General features: G+C 35.6%; 1 protein-coding gene across 1 annotated transcript in view; it reads left to right on the top strand.

Moving 5' to 3' along the window:
* ETF1 (eukaryotic translation termination factor 1) overlaps positions 1-16,499 on the top strand; it is a 36,373-nt gene extending 19,874 nt beyond the window's left edge. Inside the window, exons 3-11 of the mRNA XM_074291458.1 lie at positions 1,442-1,617; positions 2,312-2,451; positions 5,472-5,610; positions 5,987-6,177; positions 7,399-7,528; positions 9,847-10,002; positions 10,722-10,786; positions 13,649-13,796; positions 14,172-16,499. Of these exons, the coding sequence (XP_074147559.1) occupies positions 1,442-1,617; positions 2,312-2,451; positions 5,472-5,610; positions 5,987-6,177; positions 7,399-7,528; positions 9,847-10,002; positions 10,722-10,786; positions 13,649-13,796; positions 14,172-14,254 (1,228 nt within the window). The 3' untranslated portion in view covers positions 14,255-16,499. The remainder of the gene's footprint in view (positions 1-1,441; positions 1,618-2,311; positions 2,452-5,471; positions 5,611-5,986; positions 6,178-7,398; positions 7,529-9,846; positions 10,003-10,721; positions 10,787-13,648; positions 13,797-14,171) is intronic.
* Positions 16,500-17,301: the final 802 nt, after the last annotated feature.

Raw genomic sequence — 17,301 nt, 5'->3', positions numbered from 1 at the left:
AGGTAAACTCAGTAATTAGGAAAATATTCAGTATTTTTGAACCATGTTCCTTTTAGTTTATTCCCTTCCTCTCCCTCCTTCAAATCCACAATCCCCAAATTTGAGAATCAGATAGGATATAAATGTGGGAGTTGCAAAATTATGAGTTATCAGTAAATGTTTGGTTTGTATATTATATACATAGGCTCACATAAAACTTTCTGGGGGGAAAGGGGCCATAAGTGGAAAAAGTTCAAGAATCCGTGCTCTAAAATATGGATAGATGGAATTTATATTTGAAATAGGTATATTAGTCTAATAAGGAAAAGGTAAACTCAGTAATTAGGAAAATATTCAGTATTTTTGAACCATGTTCCTTTTAGTTTATTCCCTTCCTCTCCCTCCTTCAAATCCACAATCCCCAAATTTGAGAATCAGATAGGAATGTGTTTAGCATCAAATTGCATAGTATGCTTTATCTTAAAACAGATAAACGTACTTACAAGAAAGATTGATGTAAATAGTATTAAAAGCTTTTGTAATAATCCATTAGCAAACTGCTTGTGGAAGTTTTTAGCCTGTATCTGGTGTGTCACTATAGATTGGGGTCTTGTGAGAATCACAGTTCTTTGACTTTATAAAGAATGGAATTAGTCTGGTATAAAACATTAAACTTATCTTCAGCTTGGTATGTTAGTATAGGTTTAGTTACAGTTACATTTCAAAGCAAGAAGAAAAAAGCTTTAAACAGAACAACAAAAAAAGGAATTTTGAGGGCCAGAATCAATACATTATGCAAATATAATTTAGAGGTATCCAGTCCCTTTGAAAGAACTGCCAACACAAAAGAAACCTATAACTGCAGGATTTTTTAAGTTTTTGGCTTTTCTTTTTACATAACCTTCATTTCCTAATATATCCTTTATATATTCCCTTGCTTCTCTGAATTCTTAATATCCATGTCTTAGAATATTTCCATTATGTTCACCAATCAGTGGCCATCGATTTTGTTTCCAATTCTTTTCTATGACTAAAAGTGCTACTGCTAATGTTTTGCTCTATGTGGGACCTTTGTTTTTGTCTTTGAACCTCAATACATAGGCATAGATGCCTATCCATGGGAACTTTTACATCAAAATGCTGTATGGTATTTTATTTCTGTTAAAAAGTATAATTCCCATTTCAATCTTCATTTAATTTACCCCCTAAAATGCTGAATATTTTCTTCCTTTTATTAGACAAGCAAATGTAAATGTTTTATTTAAAACTAGAAATGAAGGAAATTTTTTTGTTGTTGTAGACCATGGGAATTTCAGTCTAAAATATCTTAGTGTTGAAAACTGAATTCTTGGGATGTACAGATGAAATGCTCTTTCAGATTTCTGCTATTTTTTCTTCCATTATGATACAAATAGTATGTGATATTTTAAGAGTCTAAGGAATACTATTTTCTCTTCCTCAGCAATGGCACCAGTATGATATCGTTGATCATTCCTCCCAAAGACCAGATTTCTCGAGTGGCAAAAATGTTAGCTGATGAGTTTGGAACTGCATCCAATATAAAATCTCGTGTAAACCGACTTTCAGTTCTGGGAGCCATTACATCTGTACAGCAAAGACTCAAACTCTATAACAAAGGTATCTCATTTATAACATGATTTTATTCTTCTCTCCCTCCTCCCCGTCATTAAAAACATTTGTAATTTCTGTCAACATGCACTTAACGGACTGAAAATATATTTAATTCTTCTTATGACTTTTTTCCCATTCTGTGTCCCTTTATAGAAAATCACTCGTGGCAAGGTTTTTTGTTGGACTCTGTAGCAGGGACGCTGCAGTAGTACTTTGGTCAAGGATGCTGCAGTAGTACTTTGGTCACACTTGTTTCCCTAGGCTACTTATCATCTCCTTTTCTTAGTGGTGGTAATAATTACAATAATAATAGCATTTAATAGCACTTTAAGCTTTGAAAGGTGCTTTATATATGTCATCTCATTTGATCCTCATAACAACCCTGTGAGGTAGGTGCTATTATTATTCCCATGAAATAAAGCATTATTTTGTTTGGAGAGTTAAAGTGGTAGTTTTTAAGGTATTGGACCTCAAGTGTTAACATGTTCTTATAAATTTGGACATTTTAGAACAATTTTCAAAATGTAGATAGACTTGTGCTTTAAAATCTTTATCTTATGCTGTGCCCTAGACTGATTCCTAGTCTTCTGAAGGAGAGGACAAAGGCTAAAATCAAATTCCTCTCAAATGTTAAAATTATTTTTAGACAAGAAAATAAGGAAACTGGTTTCAATGGTATTAAATGATTGTATTTTTGCAGTACCTCCAAATGGTCTGGTTGTTTACTGTGGAACAATTGTGACAGAAGAAGGAAAGGAAAAGAAAGTCAACATTGACTTTGAACCTTTCAAACCAATCAATACATCATTGTATCTGTGTGACAACAAATTCCATACAGAGGTAAGAATCCAGACAGTTTTCTATTGTGGGTTTTGAAAGAACGTCATTTATTTGTTCAGTGAAGAGGGTGGAGGGAAGGAGTAGTAAAAGAAGAGGGTTGTAAGTAGCTGTGCCTGATACTTTCTAATTCTGTTTCTAATACACATTATCTCTGAAATATGTACTATTACTGTAGCAAAAATACTGCCTTTATACAATATCCACATAACATACTGGTTTATATGAAAGCTAAAAGAACCTTGTATCTATATTTGGGGTAGGTGGGGCCTTACTTGGCAGACAAGGAGACAGGAAGCTCATGGGACATTCATTAGTCTTTAAATAGTCTTTGTTGCCAATTTGTTCTTGCTGATTTGGTGAGGAAATGGAATGTCACCACTCCAGATGTTCAGTGACTAAACTGAAAAGAGAGGACCCTAACCTTTTTCTGCCAAGCATGAGGACAAATCCATTCTTAGGAAAATCAAATAGAAAAGTATTAAATCCTTAAGCAAAAAGATAGGTTTTAAAAGAAGTTAGTAAAAAGATGAAAAAAATCCTTTGAAATAAAGGAGTTTGCTCATTTGTTGCTATCACATTAATCTTCTGCATGGGAGCTCACGTTGAGTTCTGAATTTGTTTACAATATGGCATGTATTAACTAATTCCACTTTTTGGAATGGGCTTTTAATGGTAGAAAAAGATAGCATTTGAATTATCTACTACCCCCTATTTATGTTTGAATATACTTTTTTTTCATTAAACATCTCAATTTATAAGCATATTATATAGTACAGTTTTTCTTGAACCTACTTTTTGTTTTAAGTATTTTTATGGCATTGCCGTTGTATTAGTAATTTAATAGACAGCTGATTTTACTAAAGTGACCCTTATCCACCGACAGAATGACAATTCAAAATTTGAAACTGGCTCTTTTCTCAGTTCTTTTGCCTTTCATGGACCATTGTAGTGAGAAAGTTCTACAGTGGAATAAGGATGGACATTCATCCAGTAGATGATATTGGGTAAATTTTTAGTTCCAAATTGTTTTCTCCATCCCTCCCCTCCCCCAAACACAGCAAACAGTTTGATATAAGTCATATGTGTGCAGTCATGATAACAGGGACTTTTTTGCTGCATTTCTTAATATAACAGACTTGTAAAAAAACTTTTTTTTGTCAGAGGTTTTCTACTAGAAGGCACCACTCTGTTATACTTAATCTAGTTATGGTTTGACTATGACAGAGTTTGAATTTTGTGTTTTGTTGTTGCCTGCCAGCCTAACTTATTTAATAAGTTTGCCCTCTTTAGTTGTTCTAAATCCTAACTTCTTCCTCAAAGGTCTATGTAATCTTCCTCATTCTACCTCCTTTGGACAATGTAACTGGAGTTACATTGATGTACAGTGTGTTCTCCATCAGAAGCAAAGTTAAGCTAATTGTGTCTACTAATGGAGAAGAATACTTTAGTTCCCCACAGGTGGCAGTGTTATATCTGGTCTTCCTCAAGCCAGTGTAAGAGATCATCATTAAGAACACAATTTCATTGACATGTGCAGCAGTCTTTCCTTGATGCTAATTATCACATAGTAGACGTAAGGAAACATCTGTTCCAGAATTGGGCAAAGATTGATTTAAAAAGAAAATAGAATAGACTCTTGATCACAGTGATTAAGCTGTACTTTTCCTAATTGATATTTAAAGATACTATTTTCCTTTTCCCGATTTAAAATGGGATGTACCTTCTAAAGTATAAGGTTACCACCCAGCAACTGTCAGTTTGCCAAGTCTGTAGGGTATAAACTATCATCTTGTCCTAAAAAATCCTACTTTGCCATAAGGGGGGAGGGGTGGGTGGGAAATTTTTATTCTAAGGAGAGGATCCCCTACCCCATATCTCTCAAAAATACTCTTGAATCCTTGGTTCAATTAGTTGTACTACCTTTAAAACCCAAGATTGGGGAAAGGGGGGGTGGTGTTTGATACACAAAAGTTGCCTTATGTTGAAATTTGTAGCCAGATGTCATTTAAGTACTGTATTGCCCTGTCCTCATACTCCCCCTCCCCCCCCCCCCCATTGGAAGAGATCTTATTTTTGTGGTATAGCCTAGTATATAGTGTTTTGGTCTTTGAGCTAAAATTCAAGTGCTATCTCATACACATTTTAGCTGTTTTGCTTAATTTTTTAACACTCAATCATTGGTACCTGCCTCCATAATTTTACTTTGTATCTATTTCTTGTATGTCTATACAAGTACATATATATATTGTTTCTCCTGACTACAATTGGGGCTATTTTACTTTTGTCTTTGTACCCATAGCACTCACCAGAGTACCTAGCTCATAAGCAATTTAATAATTGTTTATTGATTGGGTATGGATAAGTCTGCATTGGTGAAGGAAGTTTCCTAACCAATGAGTGAGATCTTGGGTGTGCAGACAAATGTCACAAATATATCATAAGAAATTATATTGTTGAATCAGAAGATGACCTCTTAGATTCTTGTTCTCAGACTCACACTTCTTATGCCCACTTCAAAGAAGGAAAGTTAAATGACAAGTTTTTTTAAACATTGGAAACTTGGATCCTTAATTTGTAAGTTTTATACACCATGAGTTTTCTGAGGGTTTTAGTTCTTTCCTCTGCCATATTTATTAGGATATAAGGGTAAGTTCAAAATATAAATCTCCTTTTAATGAATTGGGTACTTGTTATCTTTTCTATCTTTTGGTCAAGTACATTGACATGTTCCACAGTCCTTTTAATGTTTAGCTCAGAAAACTCAGGTGAAGTTCAAAACTCTTTGAAATTCAGTTACCTTATATCTAAAGTTAGCATCACTAGCCATTTTATTGCAGCACCACTAACTTAAATGTCAAAAAGAAATCCGTTTGTGTGTTTATTCTCATTCAATCCAACAAACTTTAAAGCACATCTCATGTGCAAAAGCATGTCCTGTTGTTTATGATATCTTAGTTCTCAGAGAATTTTTGCTCTGAGCCATTAAGACGTCTGCTTATTGTGTGATGTTCATTTTCTAGGCTCTTACAGCGCTACTGTCTGATGATAGCAAGTTTGGCTTTATTGTAATAGATGGTAGTGGTGCACTCTTTGGCACTCTGCAAGGAAACACAAGAGAAGTCCTGCACAAATTCACTGTGGATCTCCCAAAGAAACACGGTAAACTAGGAAGAGAACACGAACTCATTTGTCTTTCTTCTAACAATAATAGGAAAGCTGAAGTCGTGTGAGAAAAGAACAACAGAGTAAAATACAGATTTTAGGCTTGAAGATATTGTTGAATAATTGAAGATATGATCATTTTTCCTTTCTGAAATTTTCAAAAAAAAAAAAAAAGCTAGAAATCTGAGGTTTAAACCCATCTTGTTAAATACTAAAGAGTAATCATTTAATCTGGTCAAGTAATAAAGAATAATAATTTCATTTATTTGACTGCCTGTAGTCCACTTGAGGAGTGATGAGCCTGGTAATTTTTTTTTTGATTTTCTTGGAAATCATTACTCTGTCTTACTCTCATTATATCTTTGTTTCTAAGGTAGGGGAGGTCAATCTGCCTTGCGTTTTGCCCGTTTACGAATGGAAAAACGACACAACTATGTAAGGAAGGTAGCAGAAACTGCTGTGCAGCTGTTTATTTCTGGGGACAAAGTGAATGTGGCTGGTCTCGTTTTAGCTGGATCAGCTGACTTCAAAACTGAACTAAGTCAATCTGACATGTTTGATCAGGTGAGTGAAAGAGGGGAAGCTTTTCATTATATGTGCCTTAGGGTAAGAGTTCTCAGGAACTTTGCAAAATATGCATTGGCACTCATGTATCTAGCATTTTTGGCAGCTGGAAAACCCAGTTTCAGTGATAGTAAATATTCTGGTTTAAATAATAGGGATTTAGCATTAAAGGGATTTGTTCCCTGCTTTTGGAGCTTATCATTTATTCTGGGAGAAAGTAAGGAGATGAGAAGGAACTCTGGATTAGAAGAGCAGTTAGAAGACATAGATGATTGAGGAAGCAGCACACAGCACTGGTTTAGAAATTATGCTTTATTCCGAAGAAACAAGTATCATTTTATAAAGGATCACTCATTTGTTTTCCTTATCCTTTTCTGGTTTGCCTTGCCATGGCTGAGATCATTGTCCCTCTTTGCTATTTCTCCCTTTTCACTTCTTGCAATACCCAGAGTATCCATCCATGCTGAAATAAGGGTAAGCAGTGACACCTTGGGTCTAAAAAAAAAAAAAAAAGAGGATTGCAAATGACTTAAATCTTTACTAACATGCTAGTTCAATTCAGAAAGATATAGTTTATGCCTGTTTTTGTGGGTCATCAGGCCCTAAAACTTTATCACCTGGTAGCCATGCTTCTGGGAAAAGCTTCTCTTGCTTGATTCGACTCAACCTTAGGCAGCAGACAGTCAGTCATTGGCCCATAGAAGACTTTCCAGTTTGGTAGACACCAGCAGAGCTTTCAATAATTCAAGGCCCATTACACACTAGAATAGGGGGGGTTATTCTTGCTTGGATATGGGTTTGCCTTTCAACTCTGTGATTGCTCAGTTGATTTAAGAGAACCTGAGTTCGAATCCTGACTTTACTACTTAGGAGCTACATATCTTTGGACAAATTACTTTCCTCATTTCCAAAATAAAGAGGTTAGAATAAATTACTTTGAAGTTCCCTTATTCTAAAGCTATGATCTTGTGATCATGTTCCCAATTCATTGGGTTAAGATATAAAGCAGTTCTATTTGTGGAATGTCTCAGAATAGGTAGAGTCAGTTATAGTTGACTAGGGAAGGCTGTCTAATAGTGTATTCCGTAGTGAAAGCAGAGTCCTGCTCAGTAAACTAAACCTGTCTCCTCTCCTCAATCCCCAAATTCAAACATGCTGACCCAGTGATCATAATGCCGTGCTTTGAAAATACTGATGATGTTTTTTTTATTTGTGTCAAAGCGATTGCAATCGAAAGTTTTAAAATTAGTTGATATCTCCTATGGTGGTGAAAATGGATTCAATCAGGCAATTGAGTTGTCTACTGAAGTCCTCTCCAACGTGAAATTCATTCAAGAGAAGAAACTAATAGGTATGGATGGAATGTAGCTAATTTCCATAGTATCCTTAGGTTTTTCCCTATACCAGTATTTTCCCATCTTTGAAGCAGGTTACATTTTTGCTTCAAAGATATAGGAAGGTAATAGGAAGGAATAATTAGAAAATTAATTAGGGTCCTATTAGAATAATGTTCTTGAAGGTCCCTTTCAATTATAAAATTCTATGAATCTGAAGATAGAAACAGTAGAGATTCATGGTGATCCTAGCCTAAAAATTGCTTATGTATAAAACTGTCCCCAGAGCACCAAAACTCCCTTTCGTGTATCATTCTATGAACTCTTGACCATTGCGGGGAGGGGTGAGGTGGGGTGTAATCTTATGCCTTATCTTCAATGTATTGTAAACTTTTTTTTTTTTTCTTCAATGATTTGCTCAGCATTTGGAAGGTGCAAGTTAATTTGTATCTTTACTGTCTGTCTACCTTCTCCATTCCTAATTATAATGTTGCTGAACACTACTGAAGACAGTAGTATACCCATTCCGATGGGTTCTACTACAAATGCATGTTTTCTAATCCCAACTGGGCCCTCTCTGCAGCATGGTCATCCTTTTATTCTTCCCTGAATGACTGTCGTTTTCCACAATGTCTATTCAAGGTCTGTAGCCTCCGTTGTCATCTTTCTTTGTGACTTCCTGCTTTACAGAAAAAATGAAAGAGCTAACTCTGCATTTCCTAACAAACCTATCTTCATTTTTCATTCTCCTCTAGGCTGTTTGTACTTTGATGAACACTCCTTGCCAAGACTAAAAATGCTTCACTTATATTCCTGATCCTGTCATCTCACATGTCCAGAAGCTTACCCATTAAGTCATCCCCTTCCATTACTTCCATATGCAAACATGTTCAGATATCCTTGATCCTTAAATGTTTACTTGACTCTAACATTCCCTAAAGTTATCCTTTATTCCTCCTTTTAATAGCCAAACCCCTATAAAGAATTATATTTATCTCTATTTTCCTCACCTCTCTCTCCTCCGTGCCATGTAGTTAGACTTACATACAATTTTACTAAAACTTCTCTTTCCTGTTAACCTCAGTAACTTTTTTTTAAAAGCTCTCAATTATTCTTATCTCTGCAGCTTTTGATCACTTAATGACCATTCCTTCCTCTTAGAGTCTATATGTTTTCTGGCATCTGTGACTCTGATCTTTCTTGGTTCTTCACTTATCTGTCTGACTTTCTTGGTCTTCTTTAACAGATCATCCTTTTTCATACTGTGTGCACCAAAATTCTATCTTGTATCTTCTTTGCTGTCTTCTTTGCTAATCATTGTTCATTTCTCTCTTTATATTTGATTTCTATAACTATATATGTATATAACTATATATCCAGCCTTACTCTCTTTTCTGAATTCCAGTCCCATATAACCACAAATGCCTTCGAGATATCTCTAACTGGTTATCCTATAAATATCCCTAGTGCTAAATGTTTTCAATGGAGGTCATTATTCCCCCCCCCCCCCAAAAAAAAAATCCCTTCTCTAAATTTTCCCCTTTTTTTGTTATCACCATTTTTCTAGTCACTCAAATTTAAAACCTTAAAGTTCTTCTTGATTTCTCTCTCCTATCTCCATATCCAGTTATTTAACAAATCCTACAGTATTTCTTGCATCCATTCCTTTCTTTCCACTCAGTCTCTTCAGATCCTTATCATCACACTTCTAGACTATTATGATAGCTTCCTAATTGGTTTCCCTGACTTTTGTCTTCTTCCTGTCCTTGCTCCAAAAAGCAGCCAAATTGTTGTTTCTGAAAACAGACCTGACCTTGTCACTCTGCTATTGAAAACTCTTCAACTTCTGTCATCTTGAGGACCTTGAATAGAAATCTTACAGTATAGCATTTCAAGTTCTTTGCAATCTGCTTTCTACTTATCTTTATAGATTATCATTTCCCTTCATTTTCTGTCCATTATGAGCAAACTGACTGCTTGCTATCTTTATTTTCCTAATAATCTACCTACTACTTATGCATAAGGAGTCCTCTGTGTCTGAGATCCATTAGCTCCTTGTCCTTGCCTTTAATTATTAGCTTCTTTTAGAAGTTTTCAGGTGTTGTTTCCTAACACCTTTCCTGATCCCCCTCTTAAAATTGCTTTCTATATATAGTATATTGTTATACATGACGTCTCCCCCAAATAGAATGGAAACTCCTTGAGGGTAAGGATGGTTTTGTTTTTATCATTCTATCCCCAACATCTAGCCAATAATTTTTTCATAGTAGGTGTTTAATAAAAATTTCTTGGGTTATTGAATTGACTTGTCCTCTCGGACATTTTCTAATTGTAGGACGATACTTTGATGAAATTAGCCAAGACACCGGGAAATACTGTTTTGGAGTTGAAGACACACTAAAGGCTTTGGAAATGGGAGCTGTAGAGATCCTGATAGTCTATGAAAATCTAGATATAATGAGATATGTTCTTCATTGCCAAGGCACAGAAGGTATGAGTCTGATAGAGTGATGGGATTATTCTTTTTAGGAATTCAAGGTGGCTGGAACAGAATCTTAAAGGTCCATTGCATGGTTTCATGGGCATCAAGAAAGCTAACCACTTGTTACCACTTTTCTTCTACCTCATCTATTTTACTTTTTCTTCTCCTGTCACGACCCTTTCTCCCCATCAAAAAATCTGTCCTTTCTGAAATAAGTACAGAGACACAACTATGGATTTTTCTCAGTATTCTTTTTGAACCAATGAGATGACATTAGATAGAGCACTAGGCCTGGAGTCAGGAAATCCTGAGTTCAAATCTGGCCTCAGACACTTCATAGTTATGTGACCCTGGGCAAGTCACTTAACTTCTGTTTGTTTCCTCATTTTAAAAACAGGAATGATAATAGCATGCACCTCCCAAGATGATGATTATTATGAGGATCAAATGAGATAATAATTGTAAAATTTATAGCATGGTATCTGGTACATAGCAGGTGCTATTTAAATGCTAATTATTATATCATTTAAACAGGAATTTCTTCTGGGAGATTTTGTTTTTTTGTATTTCCTCTTAACTAATCCTCACTTTGGAAGTTCTTAACACATTCTAAATGGGGTGTCTAGAGTAGTTTCAGAATTTGTGCTTCACCTAGTAGATCAGTCAGTGATTTTGATACCATCAAGACTAGGCTTTTTTTTTTTTTTTCTATCTCCCAAAATCTATAGAAGAGAAGATTCTGTATTTGACTCCAGAGCAAGAGAAGGATAAATCTCACTTTACAGACAAAGAGGTATGTATGGGTCTTTGTTTCCAATCTTTTACCATAACTAACTGTTTGACTTAACAATGACTCTTTGGGGCCTCAGTTTCCTAATCCATAAAAATCAGAGGATTCCAGCTCTAACATTCTCATTGTTTCTTGGGTGAGTAAACATTGGAGTATTAAAATTCTAGTTTCAGCCTTCTTATTTTAGTGCAGTCTTGTTCATAAGACAGCAAGGACCTACTTTTTTAGGATTTAATTTTGTTTTTCAACTGGAAACTGTCGAAAACATTTGTCAGAAATTAACTTGAAGTCAGCATTTTACACCATATTCCACAAAAAGCTCAAAGTGAATACTGAACTTGAGTTTTAAAGGTCATACCATATAAATGAAAACCCAAATCAAGTACTTGTCACAGCTTATGGCAGAGTTTCTTAACCAAATGAATGAAAGAAATAATCACAAAATAATAAAAATTAAATGAAATTGAAAAGGTTTTGTATTAATAAATTTGTGAAAGCAAGTTTATGATGAAGAAAAGCTACTGATTAGGGAAAAATCTGCATCAAAGTATGTGATAGATCTGACATCAAAAGTATATAATAAACTAACACAAAAGATGTAGGTAGTCAAAAGATATAGACAAGTAAAAGAATTATGAACTGTTTACAATATGAGGTTGCCTTGTACACTAATACACTGTTAACACAACTCTATATGGTTCAACCATTCTGTAAAGTAATTTGGAATTGTAGAAAATGACTAAAATATGTATCATTTAAACCAGAGATCCTAAACTAGGAATGGACCCCAAAGTTATAAAAGTCATATATATATATATGAAGTAATGTTTTTTGCTAAAAATTATGAAGATGGAGAATTCAGAGAACATGAAAGGCTTATGGATTTTTGTTTTGCACTTAATAGTATTTTAATTTTTTCGATTACATGTGAAAGATAGTTTTCAATATTCACTTTTGTAAGATTTTGATTTTCAAATGTTTTTTCTCCTTACCTTCCTATTATCCAGAATAGAGAGCAATCTGGTGTTAATGCTATACAAGTACTATTATCCAAAATAGAGAGCAATCTGGTGTTATGTTATATAAATACAATCATTTAAGTATTTCCATGTTGGAAAATAAAAAACAAAAGGGAAAAATGTTTCGAAATGCATTCAGTCTCCAGAGTTCTTTCTCTGGGTGTGGATGGCATTTTCCATTCCATTGGAATTGTATCGAATCACTGTATTGCTGTAAAGAGCTAAATGTATCATAGTTGATCCTAACATAATCTTGTTACTACATACAATATTCTAGTTTTTACTTCACTTAGCATCAGTAGTCTTACCAACTTTTCTGAAATCAGCCTGCTCTTCATTTCTTCTAGAACTGTAATAGTCCATTACATTCATATGCCATACACAACTTATTCAGCCATTCTCCAGTTGATGGACATTCACTCAATTTCCAGTTCCTTGCCACCACAAAAAAAGCTGCTATAAACATTTTTGCACATATGGGTTCTTTTTCCCTCTTTTATGATCTCTTTGGGTTACAGGCCCAGTAGTGGCACTGCTAGATCAGAGTATGCAATAGTTTTATAGTCCTTTGGGCATAATATGGAAGTCTTATGTAAACTGATACAGAATAAAAATAAAGAGAACCAAGGAAAAATATACAGAGTAAATATAGCAATGTAAATTAAAAGACTTAAAAAAGAAGAGAAACTGAATGTTGCTCCCCAAACTTGATTTTTGAAGAGGAGATAAAAAAATAATTTTTTTCCCCCTTCTTTGCAGAGGTGGAAAACTATGGAATAGTGCATATAATGTAAAAGTTAATGAATATCTTGATTAGTTTCTTTTTTTCTTCTCTTTTGTTACAGGGTTGACTTGCCTTGAGGTGGGAGGAGAAATATATTCAAAATTGAAGGTTATAGAAAAAAAGATTTCAATAAAGAATATTTTTAAATGATGAAATCTTTTGTTTTTCTGTCACCTTCATTTCTGAATACATCCTACCTCCTCCTTTACCCACTGAACACTTGTAACAATGAGGAAAAAAAGGGGGGCAATTCAGCATAATAAATCAACTGAGTCTGGTAGTTTATTAAGAGTCTGTGTCCATAGTCCCCCACTTCTTCACAAGGATGGAGTAGATACTTTTTCAAAGCCTAGCTTCTTGGACATTAAAATTGCAATGTTGAGAGTTTGGTATTTTCTTTTCCTTTTCATTGTTTTAATTATTAAATATAATGTTTTCCTGACTTGCTTACAATTCTGCATCAGTTCATATCATATCCTTTCCCAAGAATAGGAAATTTTAATCCAGTCACAAAATAAGTTCTTCATTTCTTTTTATCTTGGTCATCTGAAAAACTAAGATTGGTTTTAAACTAAGTCTTTGATTGCCTTCTTCAAGTTGGGTCTTCACATATCCTAAAGCTTGAGCTGTTTGATTTGGTATCAGTTCCACATTATGATTTTCCTCAAACAGCTCCTTCTTTAGTTCTAAGTCTGAGGGTCTTCTGTGTTACTCTGGAAAATCTGACTGGCAGAGCTGCTCTGAGTGTTTTAGTGCTTCCTAGAACTCTTTAAATGGTGTGACTTAGGGAGCAATTAGTGAGAATTATAATTTGTAAAATTGGTTTGTGTGTGTATTGGAAATTTAATACTGTAAATGTGTAGTGTCCAATCTGTTGAAGCTAACGAACAAGATAAATTTGAGATCTTACAATATCTTTTGATGTGGCAAAACTCTAGAAGTTTTGCTTAACTAATATTTCAGGTTTGGGAATTTAGCTGGAAATGGGGCTGACATCCAAGGCAGAGTGTCTTCACCTGATTGTCTTTGAGTCTGAATCCCTTGGTCTGTGTTCTCCCACAGACAGGACAGGAACATGAGCTGATAGAGAGTATGCCACTACTGGAATGGTTTGCTAACAACTATAAGAAATTTGGAGCAACATTGGAAATTGTTACAGACAAGTCACAGGAAGGATCCCAGTTTGTGAAAGGATTTGGTGGAATTGGAGGTAAGCAACAAATAATAAACATGAGTTTAAGGTCTCAAATGCTTGCAGTCAGTGTCCCAGTTTCAGGTATTGCTCAGTGCCTTTAGACAATTGACTTTGCCCCAGGGAATTCTCTTACACTTTCATTTTCATGTTCATGCCTTGGTGTGGGGATGGGGGGTGGGAGCATTCAGGACTTGAAAGATTTAAAACATACTTATGGACAGTCTCATTATTTCATGTAAACATTCAAACTGAATATGAGCCTAAAGAAACCAAGGAAAAGTTGGAAATTTGGCTTAAAGTTCTTCCCTTTAGCTAATTTGGCACCTCTGATTCCATAGCAAACCTAGACTTTTCTGTCTTTAAGAGCTTGTTCTTTGTTTGTTCCCCCAGGTATCTTGAGGTACCGAGTAGATTTCCAGGGAATGGAATACCAAGGGGGAGATGATGAATTTTTTGACCTTGATGACTACTAGGTAGTCGACCTGGGTCCGGCAAAACGTGCCTCGCCCTCCAGCATCCAACCCAAGGAGCAAATGCGTGGTGGAAACAAAACAGATCCCTGCCTTATGATTGGAACATTTCCAGAACTTGATCCATGAGCATTGGATATCGAAAACAAAACAGAAACAAAAAACCCAACCCTACACTTTGATTTGTCATGGTGTCAGTGCAGCAGCAAACTACTAAGTTCCTAAATGCCACTTTGGACTAATTTAAAAAAAGAATCGCAGTTTTTACTTTTACTCAATGGTGAAATTGGTTGCTCTTGTATTTTATGAAAAAAAAAATGATTTTTTTAACCTTCATACATAGAAGCAAAAATACTTTAACTGCTGTAAAACCTTCAAAAGTTAATAGAAGTAAGATCATAATGGTTTGTTTCTTATTTTGATTGGAGAAAATTTCAATTGCTGCATTTCGCGGTGACCCATTTACATGGCATTCTCAGCTTAGACTGCATAAGAAGAAATATATGTGGTGAAATATTGGAACCATTTCTCTCTTGGTCTCTGTTTAATGTTGAAAGGGTAAAATAACAGAAGGCAGCGTCAGCTTCTTCCCCTAAACTCACACCCCACATACCCCAAGCAGTCAGTTCAGAGGGTACAAGTTGCACTGCACATTCAAACTGACTTAGGAATCGCTGAGTCGATGGACTGTTTACTCACACCCATTGTGCAGAAGCATTTGTGCCCAAGTTTCAGGAGCTTTCATCACTGTATGCTCTAAGGAGGGTGCCCAGGATCTTAGCCTGCTAGAAACTAGTTTTGGGGTAGCGGGGGGGGTGGGAGGGTGGGGGGAGTAATGGGGCACTTGTGCTGGGATTGTGAGAAATAAAACATGCAATTTAAGTGGAAGCAAAGTAATTTAAAGAAATTTTTATTTTTTACACTCGGGTCTATTCCTTGGTAAAGGGAGGTGGTTGTGTTTTCCTTGTGTTGGGACAGCATGAGATTATGTGAATTTTTTGATTTAAAAAAAAAACAAACTGAAAGATGTTTCACAGGGATGACAGACAAGACGTGTATGACTGTGCATGTGATTAGAAACCCCCAAACTTTCTGGTGGGCCTGGAGCTTCTTTTTAGAATTTGGGACGCACAAGCATCACTCACATGGGAAGTTAGGATGGGGGTAAGGGAGCTGACAAGGGTCAGGACCCAGTCCTGGCATCAAGGACTTAACCATGTTAGATCCAAAAGTAGCCCCCAAAATATGAAGCCTGAGCTTGTCTCTGGGGGAGTAAGTTGGACTTTATCCAATTCATGTGCAGTGCTGTGGAATGCCCAAGAAGATAACAGTGGATAAAGTGTAGAATGTACCCCATGATAGCAATGGATAGAGTGTACCAAATAGACTTTGAGCCAGTGGTTTTAAAAGTCAATATGGTATATCGCCCACATACTGACAGTAGTGGGGTTCATTTGGTTTTCATATTGGGTACTTTTCACACTTTAGTGCCTGACTGCTTCTTCACTGACTTTTGATTCAGTCACTCGTAGCTTTATTGGTCTGAACCAACTCTTTGTTCCAAGGTTGCAGACTTGCTTATCGTTCCAATAATCCTGTTTCACTTGAATGAAGGGAGTATGTCTTAAAATGTAACGCTTCTGGTTCTCACACTGTACTCTGAGGTCCAAATGACTTGTCTGTCAATGTGTAACCTGATGTGTCAATCTCCCAGTAAGAATAAATGTTTGGATGTTCACTGGATTGGGAGGCTTCACCAGAACAGGCTTTTGCTTTGGGCTCTGCTGTTTATTTGCAGAAAACCCAAATGTGAACAAAATTGCTCTCTTCGCAGCAGTACCTTAGGGTTTTGCCATTGTAAATGGGTCTAATGTGATATGACAAGACCAGAAAAATTGGATGTAAATTTACATATTTGAATATACTGCTTGTTGTTTCACATGATACATTTAGGGTATGCAGCTCCTTTTTTTGTAGTTTTTATTTTTACTATTTAAGTTTGGAAATGATGCCAAATTTTTGTATTTCTTTAATCAATGTGTTCTCTTCGGTGATATATATTGCATTATATATTGATGTGTGTATCAATATATACTGATATGTATTACACTTACACATACACATACGAGGGGGTGAAAATCGTAGCCTTCGCATTCTATATAGCCTCTGCAGAGAGATCTTAAGCAGCGAAATCTTGGTGTTGTGATGTACAGAAATGGAGAAGAGTATTAAACCATATTTAAGAATATAATCTGTGTGCTTGAGATTTTTTAGGATTGGTACTGGGTACTATTGTGGTAGGAGGGTGGGGGTATTGACTTTCTTGAGACCCACATTCCAATCAGTCCATGGTCATTGGTATTTTACTGACTTCTTTACAAGTTTTGATCTGAGTATTATATCTCACGTAGGATCATGACCCTGTGGTTGGGCAGGTAAAGAACTGTCCTGGTGAAGCTCTGTAGTTGGGGAAGGATGACAACAGTTCTTTAAAGTCTCATTAAAATCTGGATCTTTTAATAGGCCCAAATAATCCCAAAGTGCCTCTTACTTTACAAAATACTCCTCTTCATAGACCTAAGTAGTTAGCCGCTGGAGATTTGGTCAAATTGGAAAACAAGATACCAAATTAAAGTTTTCCCCACCCACCCTAGTTCAAGCCGTGGTCTAAAGGGTCTAACTTAAGAATGAAATAATTTTCAGTACCATTCTCAGGATTTAAGAGGAGGAAGGAAGGATTCTTGTCCAGACTCATTCGGTAGTCAAACAGGAAAAACAGTCCACAATTTTGAGATCTCTCCCAAGAGCTAACTTTTACATAATGTGTAGTTTGGCCTTCTCCCAATCCGAAATGTAAGTAAGAAGAAATCGCTCGGGACTTCTAAAGAATGAAATACTTAGAATCCTTAAGAGTTTATAAGCTAGCTTTGATATGAAAGCATTGGTCTTTTTTGAGGAGTGGAATTTAACTAGCTTTGATATGAAAGCATTGGTCTTTTTTGAGGAGTGGAATTTCAAGAAAACTTGTTTCTAAAGTCCATTTAGAAATA

Source organism: Sminthopsis crassicaudata, chromosome 2 (assembly GCF_048593235.1).
Source record: "Sminthopsis crassicaudata isolate SCR6 chromosome 2, ASM4859323v1, whole genome shotgun sequence".
Taxonomy (NCBI): Eukaryota; Metazoa; Chordata; class Mammalia; order Dasyuromorphia; family Dasyuridae; genus Sminthopsis; species Sminthopsis crassicaudata.
The sequence above is the reverse complement of the archived record's forward strand: the minus strand, read 5'-3'. Positions and strand labels throughout refer to the sequence as shown.